The 14,888-nt window shown below is 40.4% G+C and overlaps 1 protein-coding gene across 4 annotated transcripts in view; it reads right to left on the bottom strand.

Annotated features, from left to right (window-relative positions):
- Positions 1-382: 382 nt before the first annotated feature.
- Positions 383-14,888, bottom strand: part of ENPP2 (ectonucleotide pyrophosphatase/phosphodiesterase 2) — a 56,160-nt gene continuing 41,654 nt past the window's right edge. For 3 of the 4 annotated variants that reach the window (XM_063420914.1, XM_063420773.1, XM_063420988.1), the window contains exons 16-25: positions 14,438-14,525; positions 14,251-14,338; positions 13,188-13,360; positions 12,860-12,911; positions 10,316-10,452; positions 9,704-9,839; positions 8,847-8,924; positions 6,323-6,455; positions 5,600-5,756; positions 383-1,000 (exon numbers count right to left, since the gene is read on the bottom strand). In XM_063420914.1, the coding sequence (XP_063276984.1) occupies positions 830-1,000; positions 5,600-5,756; positions 6,323-6,455; positions 8,847-8,924; positions 9,704-9,839; positions 10,316-10,452; positions 12,860-12,911; positions 13,188-13,360; positions 14,251-14,338; positions 14,438-14,525 (1,213 nt within the window). In that variant the 3' untranslated portion in view covers positions 383-829. The remainder of the gene's footprint in view (positions 1,001-5,599; positions 5,757-6,322; positions 6,456-8,846; positions 8,925-9,703; positions 9,840-10,315; positions 10,453-12,859; positions 12,912-13,187; positions 13,361-14,250; positions 14,339-14,437; positions 14,526-14,888) is intronic. The other variant, XM_063420852.1, reaches the window with a different exon arrangement.

Raw genomic sequence — 14,888 nt, 5'->3', positions numbered from 1 at the left:
ACCAGCCCAGCACAGCTGTGGTACAGAAGGGGTGCAACACAACCCTACCAGTGATAACAGATGTTATCACCTTGAATCCTTTCCACAGTTCTGGAGCAGGGCCAAGTGGGCTCAGGCATGGGATACCCCTGCTAGCTCATGATAGCAAGTATCCTCCCCTCCCAGCTCTCCCCCTGTAGCAAAACCTAACCAGTAATGACTGCTGTGGGTGTCTGTTTTTTGGTCTCATTGCTGAGTGCCAGGGCAGGGCATCGGGCCCCTGGCAGTCCTCTTACCAGCAAACCTAAGCTCTTGAGAAGGGCTCTACCCAGTGAGAGATCTGTCAGCACTCAGCTGCCTGCAAGCCCCTCTGAACATCCCTGTGAAAGGAAATCAAAACACATTAAAAAACCTGAATGTGTGGTTTATTATATTTAAGATGCTATTTGTCTATAGTGTTTAAATATGTCTGTCACACAGTTATCAGTAAATGAGTGTAATTTTACATGTTCAGTATTTTGATACACAGTACAGGACTACAAGTGTGGTAAAGGAGCATGAGAAATTAATATTTCCTTGATGTACGCATCAAACCTTGCAGCACCACTTAAAAGCTCAGAGTAAGGACTCAAAATGCAGTATTACAAGCACTACTAAATCAACCAAGAGACATACCTATATTAAACATTAGAGAAAACAAAACAAATGACACAAAGGTTTAATGTTTAAGATTTGATACAGGATTAAAATACTAATATTTTTAATGTCCTGGCTTCAAATTAATAAATATAAAAACAATATAAAAATATACACCAGTTGATAAAAGGATGCACTGAGTAAGGTTAGAAAGCTAAATTTCACTTTCAAACGTATGCAGGTATGTCTTTAGGGAGAGGATTTCTGTGTAGCTGCGACTGGTCTTTCGGAAGAAGTCCAAGCTAGTGAGCTGTTCGATGTCACGGACACGAGCAGTGTGCATCTTGAGAAGATCTTCAACCCACTTGGATTCATCCTCTGAGCTCTGGGGAAAAAAGAAAATGAAGTTTTGTAATAAGTCTTGTCAAAAATCATCTCCAAAAACAAATGCAACTTGTCTACACATTTGTTGCAGATTTGAAGAACCTCTGACTCTTATTCAAGAATGACTAAAGTAAATGAGTTCCAAGAAAAAAAATTTGACATTTAACATGCAAGATGAATCCTACAGTTCTATTTCAGCACCTATTTTATGATGAGGTTAACACAAAGAACATAATCATCCAGAAAAAGCTAGCTTCAAATTGCAGGTGTTTCAGAAGAACAGCCATAGGTTTTTAGAAGATCCACTGGTCACTCCATGTTTTTTTATCTCACAGAATGAACTACATATTAATTACTTTTGAATTACTAAAGCCCAAACTCTGTTTGGCTTTGAGTTCTACACCTACACATTATTCTCAATTGACCATCACAAAATCTAACACAGTAATATCTTCATCTTTCCATTTTACTTTTAGGGGACCTTTGCAATTCATTACACAGATGGGACAATGGTTTACATAGGTATCTAAAAACTCTTGTGATTGGAACATACATATTATTCACTGATAGAAAAAAGAACTCCACCAAGCATTTCCTGATACAAAGAAAAAAATAATCAGGAAAGCTATGCTGCCAGAATTATTTGGGTCAAGTTGTATTCTCTTAGAGGATAGCTGCTTCTCATGCCTTGTGTGAGCACCAGCACATGTTGGAGTCATCCACAAACTAAGGTAACTCGCAAACACATCAGAAAATAAGCCCTGCAAAACACTGCAGTGATTGCCTGTTTGTGTGCCTTAACCAGCACAGCAACATGTGCCACGAGCACTGCACACAGACCTGGGGACAGCCGTGGGAAAAGGACAAAGCAAACAGGACTTTTTCCCCTTTGGCCCCTCTGGCTGGTACCTCTACACCACTGCTAGGGAAGAAAGGAATGGTGGGCTTTATCTTGGGTACTTAGACTTCACATGTGAGACTGGGAAATTTTGCTGATAAAAATCTATTTCTGGGCCTATTCCAGGAAATGAACCCTTTCCTGACTGTCTCAGCAATGTCCTCCTACCAAATGGTCCTCTCATGGATCAAGACTGAACTCCAGCAATGTCAGAGCCTATCCAGTGCAGCAGTTGAGCCACAGAGCAGGAAGTGGGTCACCCAACAGCAGCCAGCAGGGTGAGCGTGATCGTTTGCACAGAGAGGACACACAGTCCCAGAGAGATCACAGCTGGCTGCTCTAAAGCAAACACCCATGACCCAGTCTGCACCTGTCTGGTTCAAAGCTCTCAGCCCCAACCAGCCTTCCTGTCCATATCACTAACAACTGAGGAGCAAAACCAGGTCTGGAACAAGAAAAGAAAGATGCAAATTAAGAGGGGAGAGGAGAGAGTGTGTCCTGCTCACTCCCCTTGGTTTGCAGTGCCATGCTCTGGGGATGCCACCTGGCACATGTGGCCGCAGGAAGCCCTACTCAGTCTTCAGCCTGGCAATCAGGAGTCTGCAAACACACCTCAACAGGGCTGTTAGTGCAAATGCAGCCACTGTGATATTTTTGCTTTCTTCAAGCCTTTCTTCTGAGCAGGAAATCTGCAGAGCTCAAAAGGAAGTTATGAGCAAGCTACAAAACTCATTTTGTTTTGATACAAGTAGCTTGCAAAAGATCTGCAACATGAATAAATCACAGGATGGGGAGGCTTGTTTAACCTAGTCCAGCAAGAGAGAATTTGCATGACTCCAGAAAATCAATCAACTGATCTACATTTTATTTCTCCAGTTCATAACTGGCACATGATGCCTCAAGTCCAGCAGTAAGGATTTTAAATATAGCCATCAACTAACACAGTATTATATTACTGTGTAACAATGAATGAAGTGTATACATTTAAAATGACAGTTTTCTAGAGCTTTAGTGCTTAGTCTCACCTCAAAAACAAGGAGAGTTTTAGAAGGAAAAAGTAACAATTGAAAACATGGAGATAAATAGGAACAGGTGATCAATTAGGAAGCTAACCCAAAATCCAGCAGAAAAAATACCAGATACCCTGCACAAGAATCTTTCTGAATATGAGCTGGAAAGCTGAACATGAGGCATGTGGACAGGTGGGTGAAGAACTCATGAAAAGAATCTTAAATGTTTTGCTGAAAGAGAGTGGCCTGGAGGAATTTTCTAGTAGTTTCTAGGGTTCCCTCAGCTATAGTTTTGGAAAGGATTTTTTGTAAAGTTTTCACACTCGCTTCTTGTGCCAAGGTCATTAATTACTAGCAAAACCCCCAACTCTTGGGAACTCCTGTCAATGCAGAGGAAGACTGGAATAGCACAGTGCAGGATGCAGATGCAGGAGCTCCCAGGACAGCATGAAACTGGGTTATCCAAATTGACAGACAGAAGAGAAGAATCTGAGCGTACCACTTGTGCAGGAATGTGAGCCATCATTATAATACAGCTATGGAATAGCAGATTACAGGTAGTATCAGAGGAGTTGTGTCCAGTGGATAGAAAACCATTTTCATTTTGAGATCTAAGCTGCAGCAATTCAGGTGAAAAAAAATACTGAAGTGGATGAGATGCATAGGAAGTCTACCAACAGTCTCATGCTCTCTTACAAAAGCAAAAAAGATCCTGGGTCTTCCGTGAATAGAGCGAAGTTATTTACCTAGAGAATCATCATAAATCATCTCTAGGGTAAATCCCAGAGAAGGGCTATTTAAGACATAGAAAAATGTTGACACAAGAATAAATGGGCATAACCTCACCATGAATAAATACAGTTTAGAAAAGGAACAAATTCAGATGAGAAGAGTAGTGGTGTTCTTCAACGGCTGTGTGAAGAGAATGTGTGTACAGCTAGAGCAGAGCAGAGGGAAAACTAATATTTCTTCAAATCTTAAAAGAAAACTGTGGAGAGGTTAAGGTAAATTCCTATATTATCCCATGCATTTCATCCATGAAGTATGGTGAGGTTTTACGCAATCACTTCTTTCAACAAATAAGATGGAACCATGTGGAAAAGTAAGCTTGATGATGGATTTCAATGGCAAAAATTTGCCTAACTGTATTTTCATTCAAGAACAACATTTAAGTATTTTGGAGTGGTTCTTCGTTATATAAAAGGCATGGACCAATATCTGCTAATGACCTTGCAGAAGCACTGAAGTTTCTCTCAAACTGTAAATACGTACACCATATGTATTTACAAGGAGCATGACCTCCAGAGAAAAGAAGCCTGGTTTGAAATGTAAGAAATCAAAGACTAAAAGAGACCATTATTGTAAAGAGCTCATAAAAAAGATTTCAGCAGTTTAAGAGAATTATGACACACAATATAAGGAGGAAAAAATAAATTACTTTGTCATAAAATTACATATGGGCAGAGTTACAAGGGCAGAGACACTAACAACTGTAAAAATTGTAACTTCCAGATCACTGACTGGATCTTGATTCAGAGAAAAGCAGTCCAGGGAAAAGCCACAATGCAATATATGTAAGACTTTCTGAGACTTCTGATGGAAGACATCTCTGCCCAAAACAGTTGAGATCCAAACAGGGGAAAGCCAGACCTGCTCAAGAGAGAGGGATACTGCTCCAAAAGCATGGGTTTAAAAAGTGGGCCCTGAAAGCAAGCAATGCTCGATGAATGAAAAAGAAAGAAGCGTTCAAGGTCGATAGTGCTCAGAGCTGGAAGACTATTTCTGCCTGTAGCTGGAATAGGAGTCTTAACTTCTTTTGCCAATACAAAATTTATAACGTTAATGCATTCATTCAGGAAGCAGTCTCCTGGCAGCCCATAGTGAAGTGTCTGTGTGCAGGAATCCACACAGCTGTGTAACGGGAGAACAAGTTCAGGCGGAAGGACAAGTCTAAATACAGCTGCCTGGGAGCTCTGCTGTCCTCGTGGAGTGCCAGAGCCCATGGGGGACCCAACACCCTCCTGCCACACAATCAGCTGCTGAGTGTGCACTTTCTGCAGTGCTGACCAGACCAAAGCCTTCATCAAGATTCTTACAGTGGAGGATCTTGCATCCTAAATGGGAGATAGAAAAGAAGTCAGGAGGGTGCTTGGCCATCTCTGTAATAAGAAGCCAAACTTTTCCCTTGAATCAAGGTGTTCTGGAAATAGCAAGAATTGGCATTCTACCCTTGGCAGGTTATAGCACATACTTTTAATACTGTGTGGGCTGGATGTAATCCTGCTGACTGATGCACCCAGACTGCCATAGCAGCCAGATTGCATTGTACCTACAAATGGAAACTGACCTCCATAAAAACATCAGGCTGGCTGCCAGCACAATATTTTTATACATACAGCCTCCCTCCAATCTGCTCTGAAGTTTCACTGACAAAATAGAGAATCTTACAGGCAACAAACAATACTACCAACCTACTGTATGTCAGTTCTTCCAGATAATTTTAGGTGCAGTAACAGTTCCATATTTTCACTGCTGCCATGCAGGAGTGTTTCTGTCTAATGAGCTAATGACACTTAACAGAGGCACTACCCTGTGCTTCCCATTCAAGACATTAGAGAACACTTGCTTCTAAGAGTACACATGTCCCAGGGACCTGTTTAGCACAGGGCTGCAGCAGTGCAACCAGACTTACATTGCAGCTCTCGTCGTTGTCAGGCCGGTGGGGGAGGATGTAGGAGAGAACGGAGAGCGGCCCGTCACACTTGTCAGCTGGCTGGGTGAAATCCAAGCAGCTGGTTATGATGGCGTAGTAATGCGTTGGAACGGGGATTGCACTGCCTTCCACAAACCTGGGGGAGTAAAGCAAATATTTATCCACAAACGATGAACTCGTTTGGAAGAAGATTACACAAACAAAATGGTCTTTCCTCTCCTACGTGTGAGGACACACACACATTGAGAGATGTGTTTGATTCCTGAACACTACTGAAAGCGAGCATCCAATTAACTCACACTGTGCTACTGAAATACCTCATCCAGTGCTGAAAGGCTTCTTCAGTTCAGAGACAAAGAGAGAATGCATTACAGAATTAACAAAAAGCTTGAGCATGTAACTCAATAGCACAGCTCTCAAGTTCTGGAGAATTTTAGAGACAATAGACTATGTGGAACCAAATTCAGCTTTGTCTCGAGGATGAAAACCATTTCAAAGTCAAAGTGAACAGTTAACTGCTGAATTGTCATTTCGTTTTTTTACCACTGTCCTACCTACATGGGCATTCAGTTCCAATAACTTTAGCAAGGGCTAGAAAATTATTTCTCCTCACAAAAAATTAAATATAGTGTTTAGGTAATTAATTGTTTAAGATAAAGTCATTATTAAGAGAAGCAACAGCAAACCAATTTAAAGACTTACTGCTTTATTTTGTCGGGTGTGTCATGTAAACCATCATAGTCATAGTCAAAGATTGGTCCACTTATTACATTGACTCCATTTCGTTCAGTGGCATATCTCTTCACCAAAACCCTCTGGAAATAGTTCCATACCTCTGTGGGAAAAAAACCCCAAACCGAATCAACCCATCAACCAAAAGTAATAAATAAACCCAAAACAAGCAGAAAAAACCCAACCAAACAAAAACCCCACAACACACCAACATTTTATCAATAAAGCCTATTCAGAATTATTTGTTCTCTGTTGATTTTCTTCCCCAACCAGTGATAAAGGAAATACCACTTATTAATAAATAAATGGTACCACTCCCAGGCTGGAATCGCTATAGGCCTTGCACAGAAATTCTGCTGTTCCTTCACCAAGCTGTAGAAACAGCAATTCACAGGTTTTTGACATCTCTTTAAACACTGCCTTTGTCTTTGTTATCTGCTTAAAGGGAACTTGCTGGGGTGATGTGTTTTGGGGGTTTTTATTAATCTTAAAAAGGATACAATACTGTAATTAAAAGATAAAACCAAACATTTTAAAAGAAAGAGAAATACAAAGGTCGTATTCATTCACTTAAATTCTCCTTCGATACAAAATGTTTAACTTTTAAACAAGGTGCCATCAAGGATGACCAAAGTCACGTCATTACAGCAACCTTTGGGAAGAGCACCATACACTTTCTCCCACTATGTCCTCCTCAACAAGTTAAAATCCTCTCAGAGATGGGAGGATTTAGTTGTTTTCCATTTTATTTTAACTAACAGAAGTGTGGGTAAAACTTCTCAGATTTTTAAGAGTTTAACACTTGTCTTGCCAGCTCAGACCATTAAGTCCATGCTCCCAGGAGCTGGTGGCAATGACAGCCTCAGAAAGCCCCTTGGTACATTTAGACTGCTCAGTGCCTCATGCAGTCCCAGCTGGGGCTGACGCCAGGGCCCCACCAGCTGTGGTCTGACAAGAACCTCAGCCTGATCACTTGGCAATACCACTTCTCCAGCTGCTCACTCCTCCTGTGCATACGCCTCAACAATAAAAACAGTCCAAAAAGGAAAGATTCCCTCTTGCCCCACTGACTCGAGTTTTGTATCTACATCAGATCCCAGCTGCACTTCCCACTGCAACCACATACAGAGCAACGCCAGGGCAATGAGGGGCAGCCCAGGGGTGGCATTTTTGGAGCTCCAACAAAGCTGCTCAGTCTCACTATGGAAAAGGTGGACACAGAATTCTTTCCAGTGGGGATGGGATAGGACAGTGAACACAAAGCAGAGGAGGGAACCTCTGGAGCCAGCCCTACCATCAAAGCCAGTGCAGCACACCACTGCCACCTCCTATTTAACCTGCTATGGGAAAAGATCCCTATGATGACCTCTCAGCATTGCAACCTGCACACATGGAGTGGGTTTGTAATTCCTCAGGAATGACATTAGTACCAGAATTTTTGTAAGGAATCCTTCATCCACATGTGATGAAGAAGGCCAGTAGACAAAATGAGCTGCTAGAGGTGGGTTTTTCTCCTGTGATTAGCATTTCAGCCGAACATTTAGATTAACATTAGCACTAAGAGCATTTTTATGAAGTGATTCAGGAGTGGGAAATCCCCAATAATTTTTCACTCTTTAATCAGTCAAGTGCTTTTGCTCAAATTTCCAGCAAACATCACCACTTGTTCCTACACAGAGGTTTTTCAGTTAAAAACACTCTTTTCTGGTTAAAAAGAAAAAGGCTCTCATAGACTTTGATGTTTATCCAAACCTCTCTGGCCTAAAATCTGAATTGAAAATCTCACAACAGGCTCTTGAGTTTCTTCCAAGGCTTGTCAATCCCTGCCAAGCCAAAAATGCCACCAGAATAAGCCTGATGGTTTTCATACCTCTTGGCAATACTAGAGAGAAAAGGAATGTGCAAACAAAAGAAATGTTAGTAATATAACCCTACAGCACTGAAAGTTTCAGACAGGTTTAAATCATCCCTCATTTTCCATAAATTTGTTTTCTCTTCTTTTTTCTTTATAGGTAATAAATATGTTCAGTCTCCCTCTAAGGGCATGGAGAGAAAAGTAAAATATAATCACTTGTCCCTGAATTACAAAACAGCAAGGGCACACTCCCAGGCTTGTGCACACTCTTAGGCTCAGGTTGTTACATAAGTATGTTCTGCACTAGCTTGGGCTACAGACAAGAGAATCTGAATGGTCTTAGAGAAAATCAATCACTGTGGCATAAAGCACAACTGCAGACCTACAGCACGGCTGTGCCCTCACCTTAGCCCAGCACCAAGGAAAAGAAACCTTTCTTAAAACTTAGCCCTTTTCTGTGGTATTTTGCCTGCCCATACCTAGCACGATACAGGTGCCCACAGGTGTTAGCTGCTGGCTACAGGTAACTGAATTTTATGTTCTAAACTTCTCCTATCAATTCATTCCATAATCCAACACAAGATAAAAACACAGAAGTGCTTGCTGGTAAAGAGAAGTATAAATGGAAAGAACACTTACTTTTGAAGGCAGGATACATTGGAATGATATTTGTTATTAGAAAAGCATCGTATTTTGCTTCTGCAGATGAACTTAATTCTGAAAACAGGGAAACAGAAAAATATCAATAAGATGAAAGAGAAGAATTTCAGAGAATATAAAAATGTTTTGAAAATGGCTTCAGAGATTAACCAAAGGGAATACCATGACCTAAACAGCAATCTGAATGCTATGTTCAGAAGTGCATACTACACACACAAAACTTGTCTTTAACGGGACAGTTGACCATGGAAAGAAAGAATTTTGTCTTCAACTGTCAATCAGTTCACAATATTTTCATATAGTTTATCTATTTTTGCTGTCTTAAAAGGCAGAGAGGTCTGCAGACTTTGATAAAAGACACCAACAATTTCTTGGAAGAGGAGTGTGGGATTATCTCCCAGTTCTGAGCGAGCCTCTGCACCAGTAATTCCATTTCAGAAATCCACCATAAAATATTTCAGCCACTGAGTGAGGAAGGCAGAGCAATAAAGTTCACAACTGTGAGATAGTTGTGCCCCTTCAACATTTACTAATTCCAGAAGCTCACTGATCCAATACTGAGGCAAAGCAAGTGCATCAGGAGAATTGAGAATGCTTGTTTACACAGGTTTTCTACTATCACTATTTCTATAGGATGGCAGAAATGTTTACAGTATGCAAGAGTCTAATTCGGATTTATAAATTAAAAATATGTTTACCTTACTGGTGTTTGAAATCAAAATTAGTCTGTGTATATCTGATGGGGTTTGCCTGGAATATGTTCACACCAAAGGTTTTCCCTACCAAAACCAGGAAATCACAGAATCCCTAGGTGCTAACAAGCTGTCTAAACTTACGAGGAGGGAACAGGAATCCATAGGAGAGCTGCCTGTCGCCTCTGTAGGCGGCGCAGCTCTGGCTGTTTCCTGGAGAGATGCGGAGGTCAGGCCTCACACAGCTGGCCAGGTGCTCAGGGACACCTGACACCTCTGCCTGCATTGAGGAACATGGAGACAACAAAAAAATGTGATTTCGGCTTTTACAAATAAAAGGAAACTAGTTCATACAGTTGACAGAATACACAGAAGGCCTTGTGTGCAATAAAATAAACCACTTGACTGTACAAGCAAATCCTGTTCCTGCACTGCCCCACAGCCCCTTCTGCAGGGAGCAGAAATTCCCTGGGAGATAATTTAAATGAAGTCACTCATAATAAAACAAATCCCCACTGAACAAAACCTAAAAATAAAAATAAAACAGGGAAATAAATATACAACCCTTCTGCCTTAAAATTTCTCTCTCATGAAGGAAATAAAATAATTTGGGCATTGTTTACAACAGTGCTTGATGTAATTTCTGGTGGGAAAATCTCCCTGGGGAAGGGAAAGTTTAGGACTTCAAGAACACAGATACCAAGGAAATTTCCCCAAGATTTTTAAGCATATTTCAAGAGTAGAGAGAACATTAACCTGTTTGGAAATAGTGTAGGATGTCCAGAGAGGCATCAGGAATGTTTCACTGTAGCCACTTTCAAAGTCATGGTGATGCAAGATATTGTATTTTGTGCGGTACAGTACTGCAGGGCGTCCATATAAAAGATGCTTCTCTACAGATCAAAAGAAATTACATTTACATTTATTACTGAAAATCTTAAGGATGAAAAAAGCGGGGGTTGGCTTTCCATCAGATGTTGATTTTTCAATGATCATTAATGGGATGCTGACTCTGAATAACTACTAAGGAAATCTTTGGACTGAGAGAGAAAAACAGCTCTTCAACTGTTCTGGCTGCAATCCCTATTCCAGGCTCACAAACACCCTTTGGGATTAAAAGTCCCTTCTACTCTTGAAAGCTTGTTTGTGTCACAGGGTAGAGAGGGTGTTTTTCCAAAAACTGAAGAGTCTTCAACGATCTTTGTGTCCGCATCTCAGTCACACAGGAAGTGATAAGCACTTTCTTTTCATAGCTTTAAATCAGTCCCTAATCTATCAGTCCTGTCACTCTTCAGTGGATTTTCTCTTTTTCCTATGGTTTCGGTAAAGACTGTCTCAAAAAGGGAGGCAAAAGTGGTCACTCACTCAAAGAGTAGTTTTTTCCCACTTGGCTGACACAGATTTGTTCTGAAGACTGATGTGCTATTTTTTGTCAGCATTATCAAAAAACAAACAAAGAAAAACTTTTTCCTAACTTTGGCTAGAAAAAGATACCTCTAGCTCTGTAAAAATAGCCCTTCTTCTGTCTTGGTGGTATGTTATGGTTAAATGTCCTTAGATAACTTTGACAAGCTTGCTTATAAAAAGACAAAAACATTGGAAGAGATAGAAGAAAAATAAATTTCCTAGATAATCTTGCATTGTCCTGTACAGTCCATTGAATTTGATAACCTTTTGGAAAACACACTTGGCTTGCTTTTGGAAATTAAAACATTGAAACAAGGAAAAGTAGCCTCACACAGTTCCCAGGCATTTAACCTGAAAGAAAAGGGCATGTTTTATTAGTGCTTGAGTACAAACAGAGGATGTTTTTATAGGGCACAAGGAAAAAAGTAGGAAAGGCCTAGTCTAAGGACAAAGATGATAAACTTGCTTTATTCAAGAGAAGCTGAAGTCATCTTTTTCTTCTGCCTGTGAATAACAATATGGTGCACTGTGCTGTAAACTGTATTGTAAAGTGCACCATGAAGTAAAACAAAATTTGCATGAAGCGAAACTGCTTATTTAAATAAGGACACATCATGCCATTTAACAGAAATGACAAATGAACAAGTGCAATTGGTTTAAATGTTACATCTTAAAATACACCAAAAATACTATTTTTATATTACTACAGTAAAGAAGAATGAAAACTAGAAAGCAAAATCAAGATGCTGAGATTTGAATTACACCAGTGAGGATGTTTTTCCCGATGCCATAAATTGCCACAGTGAGGAGTAACTCTTCAATAACTGGGAAAATCAGTTTAACAAGATGAAAGCTGCAGAAAGGCAATTTAACTCAAAGAAGAGGAATAAGGTCACCCTTAGAAATTAAAGGATAGGTTGCATTGTCTGTTCCCAACAGAGAAACTGAAAATATCTTCATAAGGGAATTAAAACAAATCTCCTTAATCATCTGAACAATACAATTTGAGGTATCTCAAAAATCCATGTCTAAACTGAAGGCTTCAGAATTTGCTAATTTGGACAATTGTTATGGTAAGGGAAATGCTGTGAATTGTTATGCTGAACTCGATCACCACTGTGAGAAGGAAAACACTGCTTTGGTGAGCCTTTCACTCAGTAGTGCTGCTCAGAAAAAGAGTTCCCATTCCCTCTTCTCTGCTCCTATTGCTCCACTTTAACCTGGCCCACAGCCCTGATGCAGCTGAGAGTGCAGCAACACAGAAGTCAGGGCTGGCACACAGCAGGACCTTGTGTCCAGGAGAGCTGGGAATGCTTTCTCCTGAGAGTAACATTGGCTTGAACACTGAAGAGGAACAGAATTGCACAGAGCAGCCTGAACTAGCAGAGCACTTGTTCCACTGTGTAACCTGCACCCTAAGAGCCAAGCATTAAGACTTAGTCAGGGGTTGTCAAAGCAGCTGTAGCATCCTTTCTAGGTGAAAGCCTGGATAACTATGGTAAAACCCAGCACACAAATACAGTCTAGTTTCTTCCCCATTTACAGCCTGTAGCTGAACACAGCCTTGTGCACTCTCTCCTTTCCTCTTGTCTCTGCCTTCATGTCTGAGCTTAAAACTTTTACAGGTGATGGAATGGAAGAGTTAAAACTTACATCTCTTTGAACTATTCTTTAGTCTTGGTTCAGCAAAATGTAGTGTGAACTCTCTCAAGTGAGCAGCACTTGCCCACAAATCTCCTGTGTGTCTGTGGGCTACTCTGACAGTTACTCAAAAAGACAGTTTACAACACATTAACTAAACCACACCAGGAGTTGCTTTGGTACTAATGATGTAAAGTTATTTACAAAAGAAAATGAAATCAGCTTTCATTAACTGAGGCACCAGGCTCTTACCTTCAGTTCCCTTGACATGAAAGCGCTTGTTGAGTTCATCCAACTTGTTCTTCTCAAGAACAGAAAAAAAGGGAACGAGATTAGGACCACTCTGACATCTTTTTTTACTGGCATCTAACAAAACAGAACTAGTCCTATAAGACAGTGAGGATTTTCTTGTCTCCCCTTTTACAAAAAACTGTAATTTTATCCAAGGGGGTGCAAAAACTTCACAGGAGAGTCCTGGGGAATTCTTAGAGATCAAACCCTCCCAAAACAAATACAATGGCTACAACTTTACCAAAACAACTTCTAACAGTGGAGGCTTCCATAAATCCTAAACACCTACCTTATCATCACATGTACACCCTATATCAAAATCTGATGAAGAAGGTAGAGCTACAGGATACAGTGGTTTAGCAACTTCATCTGGCACAGTTGGTTTATAAACATTGGCTCTCAGCAGATGATTTAAACTTCCATGGGTGCCATTATTGGGAGCAGGCTTTAATCCAAGCAGATCTATGAAACCAAGGAAAAATGAATGGTGGTTAGACTCCAAACATGTATTCAAGCAGCAACTCTACTGAGCCAACACATTTACTTGTAATACTGTTTATATTCACAGCATGTTAGTAAAAACTTTTAATGTAACAAAAACACTGATTTTTTTTGTCCAAATCATAAAATTGTAAATGCTGCATAATATCTTTGCCTTTATGACAAAATGTTGTCATGAATTGTCCAAAGACACCGGAAAAGTTTAAAATCACACAAACATCTGCAACACAGTGATTCCTAAATAAGAGCTAACTACCCCTTAGGTATTGCATGTTTGGGGGGGAAAAATGAATTACATCTTTGAAACACTTTAAAATTTTATTGTGAATTACCCCTTGAAAGTTTCATTGTTCTGTAAAATCAGTACTAAAGAAAAGACCCTAATGAATATCTGTATACATCATCAGATTCCTCTTCATGGCTTCAGTTCAAATTCAGGAAACATAATGGCTTCAGTTCAAATTCAGGAAACATAATCATACCAGGAAATGCCATAGAAAATTAAGTGATCAACCTGAACTGCTTCATGAGACATGCAGATGCAGAAGCAGACTCTGAACAGAAATTTCCTTCCTAGACAGCTGAGATGTGGACACCCCACATTGCAGAGGTGTCCATTTGATCCCTGTCAAGCTGCAAACATCAAAACTATAGTACCCCCCCTTTACTGGCCAGGTCCTGACAAACTGAGACCCCTGAGAAGTGCCTTCAGCTCTCCTGGCAAGTGCTCGGGAAAGGGGGACTAGGAAAAAAACCCTGAGAGAAAGTCAGGGCAGAAGCTCATGGGTACCTAAATGAAGCCCTGTTAAAGCAAGTTGCTGCTTTTGCAATTTCTCAGGCGGGCAGCTTACCACACATGACGTTGTAAAGTTCAATGTTTTCAAAAGGAGGCACTTTGGTCTTGTACTTGAAGGTAGGGCCATAACCTATAAAGACAGTCTTAAAAAAAATGAAAAAAGAGCATTAAAATTTAGGGGGTTTTCACTTAATATTTACATTTCAGAGACCTTCAATGACCCTCCCAGACACTGGTCATACCTGCATGCTGTTTATCTTGTTGTCATAGCCATGGTCTCCATGAAAGAAACATTTTCCTGTTGGTTTCTTGTAAACGTCCATGGCTTTCCTAAATTGAAAAAGGCATTATAAATTTTCCTCAAAGGAGAATGACAATGTCCTTCGGGGCAGGAAGGATAAGGTTACAGGGCAATCCATTGTTTATCTTGCATGAGTAGCAGTAGCTGGGACTTGCAGCCTTATACAGCATCCCCAGGGTTTCTTCCTCTAATCCCTCTCTAAGAAACAACTCTTATTATTGATAAAAATCTTAGTATCTATTATTTTCTCAGACTTTGTCATATCTCCTGCACATAATCTCCTGCAGACTGGAGGTGTTTGACCATATTCTTCCAATCCTCAAAAGGCCAACAGAGCCTGCTCAGAAAGCACCTTTGTGATGTTACAATGCTGCAAATGTCATACAATACTA

Source organism: Prinia subflava, chromosome 1 (assembly GCF_021018805.1).
Source record: "Prinia subflava isolate CZ2003 ecotype Zambia chromosome 1, Cam_Psub_1.2, whole genome shotgun sequence".
Taxonomy (NCBI): Eukaryota; Metazoa; Chordata; class Aves; order Passeriformes; family Cisticolidae; genus Prinia; species Prinia subflava.
Note: the sequence above shows the minus strand (reverse complement) of the source record. Positions and strands in the feature narration are given on the sequence as shown.